The 10,001-nt window shown below is 48.9% G+C and overlaps 1 protein-coding gene across 2 annotated transcripts in view; it reads right to left on the bottom strand.

Moving 5' to 3' along the window:
- The window catches only part of ATP6V1B1 (ATPase H+ transporting V1 subunit B1), a 28,061-nt gene that overhangs the window by 10,121 nt on the left and 7,939 nt on the right, over positions 1 to 10,001 (bottom strand). The window contains exon 2 of one of the 2 annotated variants that reach the window (XM_017522010.2): positions 6,872 to 6,927. The exons of the other annotated variant lie outside the window; for it this stretch is intronic. Coding sequence (XP_017377499.1) covers positions 6,872 to 6,927 — 56 coding nt within the window. The remainder of the gene's footprint in view (positions 1 to 6,871; positions 6,928 to 10,001) is intronic. 2 annotated transcript variants of the gene reach the window in all.

The raw sequence follows: 10,001 nt of genomic DNA on the forward strand, positions 1-10,001 counted from the left end.
AAAAGATTCAGGAAAAAATTATACACACACAGTAACGCTTGCAAATTTTCATAAAATTGAAATAATTTTGAAATAAAAAGTAAAGTAAAAGTATGCTGATGGAAAAAGAAACAGCTCCCTTTATTTGCGGATTATATTATACATCTAGAAAAACTCAAGAGGCTCTGGTTTAGAAAAATGTTTTAGAATGAATAACATAATTTGGCTGTTTATAAGATAAATATATAAAAATCATTCTCCCCTGATTTTTTTTTTTTCTATTTTAGTAGTAACCAGTTAGAAGAGGCAATGGAAAAAACCATCCCACCCACGATAGGGCCAAAACTCATAAAATAGCTAGAAATAAATATAACAAGAAAGGTACAAGAAAAACCCAAAATCTTATGGGATAACATAAAACAAGTCCTAAACAAATGAAGAACATTTTTGTCTTCCAAGACAGAATGACATCCCTAATGAATTATTGTTTATTTTAAAATTTAATAAAGTAATTAAAGTTCACATAAATGAGAATAGCCAAAATAGATATGAAAAAGATCAGAGATAGAGGACTTGCCTTATCAGGTATTAAAACCTGCTATAAAGCTACTAAAGTCAAACAATAAATTGATATGAGGTAGACAGATCAGTAAAAAGACATGAGTCCAGAAAAAGATCCCAGATTTTACAGGACTATTATAGAACAAAAGTTGTATGTTAATTAATTTGCAGGGGGAAAGAATAAATAGAACATAAGAGGGTATCCTAAACCCAAATGCATTGCATGCATGTAAAAAATTTAAAAAAGCCAAAACAATTTTTAAAAAATGCTGGAAGAGCTTTTCTTCTTTCCTGTCTTTCTGAATAATCCCATTAAAAGAAGGATGAGCAATGTCTTTAAGCAAGACAAGAAATTCAGAAGCTTTAAACAAAAAATATGTGATCCTATGAATATTTCAAACTTTGGTACGGCAGAGATACCATAAATGAAACAAAGAGGCAAAACAGCCTGTGAGCAATAAACAAGGACCCCTGTATGCCTAACTTGCTTCATAGGAAGATTTTCACTGAGGAAGCAAAATCGAAATGGTAAACATATGGACAGATACTCAACTTTCGTAGTTATCAGAGAAACATAAATAAAATTAGCAAGACAGTACTAGTTTTCATCTACTAGATAGGCAAAATTACAGAGAGAGAACATATTCAGGGCCAGCAAGGATGTGGGGAAGTGGGTCATCTCACACCTGGTTGGTGGAAATGTGAATTACCACAACCTTTCTGGGCAAGCCATCTTGTTCCAATATCAAACTGTCAATATCTATTTTGAAATTAAAAAGTATTTGAACCAGCAATTCCACTTCTGGGAATCTATCCTATAACCACAAAAGCGTCCGTTTAAAAGGGATACAATATTGTTGTACTATTTGTAATGGCAAAACCTGGGAACGCACGAATGTCTATCAAAAATGTATGATTGAGCAAGTTACAGTACACCCATACTATCGCCCGCTATGCCGGTATCCAAAAGAATGCGTCACCCACACGGAGAGCATCTTGGCTCTCACGGGACTGACCCCAAGGTCAACCTCTAACATTTTCGCCTGTGTTTGAGTGTATCCAGCAAGATCTTTTGGGGCTGAGAATAAAGTGATTAGGGGCAGATAGTTAACTTTACGTGTCTTTTTGCTTTCACTAAGTTACAAGGAGCATGTATTATTTTGCAATTAAAATATAATACATTTTTTAGGACATGTTACAGCACAGTGCTGGTGATGATCATTATCATTACTATCGTTATATCATCTTCTGGCCACAAACTACTGACTTTAAAGGCTTGAGGGGAAGGGCGGAGGGTCCAATTCTCCAGGAAGGCGTGACCAAGGCAGGGCCCACTCCGCCAGGGAAACCCCTGCTGGTCGAACTTGAGACTAGAAGGTTTGCAGCTCTGACAGTCACACAGAAGGAAGCTCTAGCTTGGGTCCCTCCTTGTCCTGTGAAGAGGATGCCAGGAAGGTGCCTCTGTGGTTCCCCAAACCACTCTTCAGCCTGGCGGAGTGGGGGCCTCAGCGGGAGGCCGGCCCAGGAGGGAGGCTCTGAGGCGGGAGGAGCTGCGAATGTCCAGGCGTGTTGGGTTCTCAACCGCAAGAGGGAGCCCAGGAGCACCCGGAAACGCGAGGAACACTCGTCTCAGCTCGTTTTCCTCTCCCTTCTGCTGACCTGTGTCTCCCTGCCTCATTGTCACCTCTCTGGAGGTGACGGAAGGCTGTTTTAACCTCAGGGGAAAAGTTGCTCTACAGAGCACAGGCAAGAGGGTGCTCCAGAGAACTAAGGCGGCGGAGTAATTAAAAGTGATCATTTTCACGTGGGCTGACGTGGGTGCGGGCAGGAGGGTGGCGGGAGAGGAGAGTGGAGAGGATAGTGGTGCGTCGTGTGTCCCTGAAGGATACCCTAAGGGCTTGAGGGGAGGGCGGAGAGCCCGATTTCTCAGCAAGGTGTGAGCAGGGTAGGGGCGTGAGCTATTAGAAAATGAACTTCAAATAGCAAAGATGATGGTCAGATCTGGGGAAGAGCCATCAGGTCCTCCGGCCAGGCATGGAGGGTGTAGTGCGGGAACCCTTAGGAAAAGCTGCAGGCTCTAAGTGTGTGCTGGCTGTTTGTTGTTCCTGTGGGTGGTGGGGTCTCATGACCAGTTAGGGCAGTGGGTGCCAGGAAGAATTCCGGTGGGATGGCGAGTCCAGAAGCTTCTATCCTAAGGCGCCCTATTTCCCAACCGCATACTGAGCAGGCCTGAGCCTATCAGCTGTCACTGTCGGTTACTAGGAGGGCTGCAGGGAGGGGGGACGATTCCGTGCAATGTAACCCAGTGCTGGAGGGGTAACCCAGTGCTGGAGGGTCAACCCAGCTCGCAGCCGGCACGTGGCCAGGTGCAGGGGAGCTGCTGCGTGCCCACGGAGGACTGCAAGTTCTTAGCAAGCCTCTCGGGATTTGTGCCCAGGAGTGCTGCCTCTAAGGTCCCTCCTGCCGACAGTGGCCAGGGCAGTGTGGGAACGCCTCTTTGGAAATTGTCTTCAGGGCTGATGCAGACTCTTTTGAAAGTAGCCACAGGCATTGGGGATCGAGTCTGGTGGTTAAGGTGAGTGCTTACTCCAATTCTCACACAGGGACCAATTTGAGTCATAGGCTACAGAAGTGCGAAGATTTTCCAGAACAGAGGTTCTCCGTGTGGTCTCCATACCAGCAGCATCACCTAGGAACTTGATAGAAATGTGCATTCTTGTGTCTCCTACCCCAACCATGCTGAATCAGAGCTCTGGGGTGGGGCCCAGCAATCTTCCTGTTAACACAGAAGATTCCACCCCTCCTCTGCCTCCCCGGTATTCTGATGCTTGTTCAAATTCTACAAATCAGAGTTGGCCTTTTCTGGATCACAAACCCCGGAAAATCAGACGAAACTGTAGAAACTCCTACGAGAAAAATGCACAGGCACATTCATACGTACCTTCAAAGGGCTGCACACAATTTCAAGGACCTAATTCCCTGAGCTAAGAACCTCTGATCTACACAAAATTCTACCCTCAAATGTTCTTATGTTTGAGGACCGAAGCAGGAAGAGTAATTGCCTGTGTGATTCAATGTGGGCAGAAGGTGGCGCTGTAGAAACAGAATTGTAGCATTTGCCAAACTCCGGAAAAGAGAAAGAGGTACTGGGCAGTGGAGAGGGATGAGGAGAGGTGCCTCCACCACCCAGTTATTTTTCTCTACCAAAGCTACAGATGCATCCGATAGTCGAAGAACCACAGGCCTGGGGACCTAGTTCTGGTTTCCTAGGTCTGCCTCATTTTACAGTAGAGAAAGTGGACACCTGTATAGGTTCCGACTCCATGACACACTGGGTCCCATGGAGAATGGCAGGTCTGGTGGAGAGTGTGGTGGGGGCGAGGAGGGGGCAGGAGGTGGCACCAACTGTTTAATCAGGCTTAATGGCATTTCGGCATTCCAGGCAGAAATATTGCTGGCTGTTCTCAAGGGAGAATAATACTACATTTGTCTGATGTGACCCTCACAATAACCGTATTATTATTTGATAGATGAAGAAACTGGGATTTACAATTCTGGATTGCTGGTTCTTTAACTTGAGCATCAGTTCACCTGGAAGAATTGTGAGGACAGACTTCTGGGCCCTATCCCCAGAGCTTCTGATTCTGTCAGTCTGATGTAGAGCTGAGAATTTGTATTTCTAACAAGTTCCTGGGTGGTGCAGATGCTGTTGATCTAGGGTTGCCAGGTAGCTAGTAGAAAAGAGTGGGATGGAGCTGGGATTAAAATCAAAACCCCACTGTGCCACACTTAACTACTCAGCCACACTTCCTCCTCCTGGGGCATCCCTTACACTAGGGGGCCAAGCAGTAGCGTCCATGTGAACTCAGAATCTGTTTGCTAGCAACAAATGGGTCTATTTTTTTTTTTTTTTTTTTTGAGATGGAGTCTTGCTCTGTTGCCCAAGCTGGAGTGCAGTGGCGTGATCTTGGCTCACTGCAACCTCCGCCTCCCTGTTACAGCGATTCTTCTGCCTCAGCCTGCTGAGTAGCTGGGACTAAAGGTGCCTGCCACCACATCTGGCTAATTTTTGTATTTTTAGTAGGAACGAGGTTTCACCTTGTTGGCCAGGCTGGTCTCAAACTCCTGACCTCAGGTAATCTGTCCACCTCAGCCTTCCAAAGTGCTGAGGATTACAGGCATGTGCCACTGCGCCCAGCCAGGTCTGATTTTTTTAACATAGTTGGCTTAGGTTTTGACAGGTCCACAGCTAGTCATGCTAACATTTATTCATACATTTATCTCATCAATGTACTCACCTTTCCTTTGGGCAAACATGCTCAGCACCTACTGTAGCCTACGTGTTCAGTAAAAATGCTGTGTTGGGCTTCTGGAGATAAAGATGAACCAAACACAGTTCATGGCCAATAACAGGGCATGGTGTGTGTGGGGAGGGGCAGGGAGGAGATACGTGGCCAGATCTTGACCAAATGCCTCAATGGATGCTACTAATAAGATGACAAAAAGTAGAGAAGAGGGAGAGGCATCCAGGCGAAGGTGACCACTCAACCCTGGGGATGAGTTGAGGGAGGGAATAGGGGGAAGGGTAGTCTAGGAGGCAGAGGGAAAAGTCTGTGCACAAAATAACAGCTAGCCAGGAGCAATAAGTTCTAGTGTTCTAAACCACTATAGAATGACTGTAGTTAACAAATATATATATACATATATAGCTTCAAATAGCTAGAGGATACTGAATATTCCCAACACAAAGAAATGATGCTGGAGATGATGAATATGCTAATTAGCCTGACATCACTATTCCTTGTGTATATCAAAACATCACTGTGTACCCCAGGAATATGTACAATTATTGTGTGTCCATTGTAAAATGCACAGACACTCCAGTCTTTGTCATTCCTTTTCACGTACTCTGTCCTCTCATTCAACTAATCGTGAGAAGGGTCCTTTGCCTGGAACCTATCTCAGAGTCTACAGAGAGAACTCAGGGGTTCTGTGATCTTGGATGGGAAAATGACATTTCTATATTCATTAACCTTTACAGAAATTTAGTGTTTCCTCTAGTTCTGAAGGTAAGGAAGAAACCACAGTAGATTAGCGGTTCCACGGTACCTGGGACTTTGTCACCGTCAGAAATCACAGATGTTTTCATATCACATTATAATTGTTGCAGCTATCTCAAAATAGTATTTGTGCTCATCACTACTTTAAAATTATGGCAGTGAAACTGGAGGTGGGAGCTCATTATTTAATTTGTTAATAAACATACTTTACTGAACACATTTAAAAAAAATGATATGCAAATGCCCAGAGATCTCAAATGGCAGCCCCATGCAGACACAGCATGGGTTTCCAAACAGGGAAGGGAGAGTAATGAGGGTGAGTGGAAAGGCTTGCAGCCACCCTCATAGGAAAGGGCTGTAAGCTGAGGGCACTGGGGAGCCCTAGGTGAATTTGATGCAAGGGTCAGATCTGAAGGGCTGGAGGATGGAGAGAGGACAGGAGGGCCATCGCCATAGCAAGGTAGCAGTGGAGTGGCAGGGAGCTACAGATGTGGGCACTAGCAAGTGCCAGGTCTGGGACAAGAGGGGTCAAAGGGGCACCCAGACTTCCAGTTTGCTCAGCTAGGGGTTGGGGTGGGAGACTGAGGGATTGGGACTGGTTGGTGGAGGGAGGATAAGAGAGTGATCTTGTTACCTTTGCAGGGCTCTTTACAGCTCAAGAATTCCCAACCTCAGGACTCAAGATGCTATCAGTGTCTGCCAGGTTCCCAGGGGATACAAAATAGCCCACAGCCCACTTACCTTCTGTGGGACCCACTTCACTTCCCACCCATGTTGCTGAGATTGAGATATTCCACAGGCCTTTGGAAGCCATCAAGATCCCTAGAAGTTTTGGTTGGCATTGACTTGCCACCTCCTCCTCTTCCCCTTTAAAAAGAAGATCCTGAGAGAGTCACAGGTGGGGAGAGTCTAGCCCTTGAGTTGGTTAGGTACAACCGTGCCTTCCTCTGTGGAGGTTAGGTATGCCCATGCTACTGATGGGGAAATGGAGGCAGGACAGCTCTTTTGGGGTAGATGCAGGTTTCCCAAGGGTGAGGGCTGGACCTCCATGGGGTTTTTATGTTTTCACTGAAAAGGCAGGGAAGAGAAAGCTTGGGTGGCTGGGGATACAGCTAGGGAAGGAGAGTGGGAGTGGCTGCCTGGACAGAGAGAACAGAGCAGGCCTTGGGGGCCATCAAGGGAAAGGGTAATTGAGAAGAAATCCTGTGGGGCAGGGGAGGGGAGCCCTGGGATTTGGTCTTAGTGCCAGGGAGGCAGCGGGAGAGTCTTACCTTGACCTGGTCCAGCACCACCAGGGGCCCGTTCACACTGCACACAGTCCTGTAGGCTGGAGGAGGGGCGGGGGTGAGTAGGGGTCTCACCCCAAACACCCTGCTCACACACACAGAGGCATCCTCTGCCTTCCCTTCCTCTCCACACCCCACCTCCTTCCCAGCCTGGGCCGTCAGGGTCATTAGCTGTGACAGGGCCAGCCACCATTGCTGTAAGGGTCATGCCCCTGCCCGCAGGGCCCCCGCTGCTCGGACACCTGCAGGAGGTTGGGGGAGGGCCGGGCAGAGGGCAGAGGCCTCCTGAGATCTGCCCCCACCACACAGAGGCCTCTCATCCCCAAGGCTGCTTCCTCTCTGGCTTCCACCCCCACCCCACCCACTCCCTCCTCTCTCACTCTAAGCATTTTCCAAAAGCTTCTGGCCCCCAGCTGTGGCCGAAAAGTGCCCTCCTCTGCCCTCACCAGGACGGCACTTCCCTCCATTCACCCCACACTGATTGAATGGTGTGTGTGTGTGTGTGTGTGTGTGTGTGTAGGGGATGCAGGTGTCAGTGAGAAAAACCAAACAGGGCCTCTGCTCTCATCACAAGGTTCCTGGACTCCCAGGCTCACTGGGTACTCAGCGTGGGAGGGGAGGGAGTGAGAAGACAGGGGAAGGAGGAGGGAAATGCCTGCAGATGTGGTGGCTGCAGGGACTCACACATGGGAAATGAGCTCAGCTTGCAGGGGGAATTGGGGTAGATGTCAAGAAATGCTTCCTAACTCCCATAGAAGAAGCTGGGGACAGGCAGACAGGAAGCCTGGGTTTGGTTCTGCTAGGGGCTGGCTGAGAGACCTGGGACAGTCCCTTGCCCATAGTCCTGGGATACCAGTGCCCTTCTCTGGGGTTCTTGGGAGGCACCAATGAGATGAGACTCCTGAGATGAAGGCACTTGGCAAGGTGGGCAGGGGGTCTGTGAGGCCGCTGGGTCAGCCACAGGCTGGCAGGACACAGAGAGGAGAGTGGCCCAACCCTTCTTTCACAGGCCAGGAAAATGGGGCCCAGAACTGTGAGCAGCCTTGCCCAGGGCCACACAGCACATTTGTGGCCGAGCTGGGGCTGAGACCCCACCTTGTGCTTCTTGAGGGACCACACTTGCTCTCGGCTGACTTGCCCTCCTGCTTTGGGCAAGCCTGGCCCTGAGCCACCCTGTGTCAAAGAAAAACCAAAGGTCACCCCCTTTTCCATTCTGGATATCTGCAATCAAACTTCTTATTTTTGTCTGATCTAAGCTCTTTTCAACAAGACTTCGACTAGGAAGACCACTGGGCATGGTGATTCTTGCACAGATCTTTACAAGGATCCTCCAAGTATAAGGACCATTTGGAAAACTCCAGGCCTCAAGGACTGCCAAAGACAAGTTCAGCTTGCGCTTTGCCACAGCGGGGGAACTCCCTCAGCCCTGCCTTCAAACCCACCTACAGACCTGCCCGGCCTGCACCTGAGCCACCCTCTTCTTCCTTCCTATTCCTACAAAGGGGGTGTCCCTGCTTCCTTCATAGCTGGTCCCTCCCCTGCACCAGGAGCCAGGCCCAGAGATGACTCCATGGAATGAAGGACCAGAGCCTCCCTTTCTCTCTCACTCTTTCTCTCTCTCTCTGTCTGTCTGTCTCTCTCTCTCTCTCTCTCACTCTCTCTGTCTCTGTCTCTCTCTCTCTCTGTCTCTCTGTCTCTCTGTCTCTGTCTCTCTGTCTCTCTCTCACTCTCACTCTCTCTCTCTCTGTCTCTCTCTCTCTCTGTCTCTCTCTGTCTCTCTGTCTCTCTCACTCTATCTCTCTCTCTCTGTCTCTCTCTCTCTCTCTCTCACACACACTCTCTCTCTCTCTCTCTCTCTCTCTCTCTCTGTCTCTCTCTCTCACTCTCTCTCTGTCTCTCTGTCTCTGTCTGTCTCTGTCTCTCTCTCTCTCTCTCATCTTCNTCTCTGTCTGTCTCTGTCTCTCTCTCTCTCTCTCATCTTCCCATTAAGCCCTGATGTTTCCAGTCCTAAAGAACCCTTGCTGAGTCCCAGTCCTCCAGCTCCTCCCCTCACAAGAGCATGGCCCCCACTCACTGCTGGCTTTCCTTCCCCACCTTCCACCCTCTCCTTGGCCCTCTCCACTCTGGCTTCAGTGGCCTCCGATGGCTACACCCAGAGCCTGGACGCACTGCCCTCTGGAAGCTTCCCTCTGGGGCCGCCCGTCGGCATCCTCTGAAGACTCACACTTTTCACTCTCAGACCTTCAGGTGCTGGAAGACCTCAAGTCCCCGCCTGGCTCTCCACTTCTCCCTCTCCTTTCCTCCAAGATCTGCTTTCCTCCTTCCCTCCTGGCTTCCTTTCTTCAAACTGCATGGATGCCTTCTATGTACTAAGCTAGGAAAGTGAAAGTGACAAATGAAAATGTGAAGCACCTACAGGTTAAAAGAAGGATCTGTATCCTTCTTTTAACTAATATAATTACAAACTGCAGTGGGTACTCCTAAGGGAACGATCAGGATGGGTCAATGAGAGTGGGAGGGAAGACCAGGCTGTGTGCGCTTGGAGGAAGCATCTTATGGGAAGGCCGTTTGAGCTGAGCCTTCAGGATCAAGGGGCGCCAGTCCCCAGAAACCTGGGGAAACGGCACCTCTGGCAGAGGCGAGAAAGAACTCATCCAGAGCCTTTGGGGAACAGAAAGAAGGGCAGTGGGCTGGCGTGCACAGGCTCCCTTCGGTGCAGGAAGACCTGTCGCCTCCAGGAAGGCAGGACATCGTCTGTGGTGCTCATCACTGTGTCGCACTTCTTGAAACAGTGCGGGGGATGTGGTGCATACTCAGGAAATATTTTGATGGGTGCAATGGCTCAAGCCTGTCATCCCAGCACTTTGGGAGGCTGAGGTGGGTGGAGCCCAGGAGTTCGAGATCAGCCTGGGCAATATGTCTCTACAAAAAAATTAAAAAATTAGCTGGGCATGGGGCATGGTGAAACATGCTTGTGGTCCCAGCTACTCAGGAGGCTGAGGTGGTCCCAGCTACTCAGGAGGCCTGAGCCCAGGGAGGTTGAGGCTACAGTGAGCTCTGATGGCAGTATTACTGCACTCCAGCCTGGGTGGCAGAGTAAGACCCTGTCTCAAAA

Source organism: Cebus imitator, unplaced genomic scaffold (assembly GCF_001604975.1).
Source record: "Cebus imitator isolate Cc_AM_T3 unplaced genomic scaffold, Cebus_imitator-1.0 Scaffold23, whole genome shotgun sequence".
NCBI classification, from domain to species: Eukaryota; Metazoa; Chordata; class Mammalia; order Primates; family Cebidae; genus Cebus; species Cebus imitator.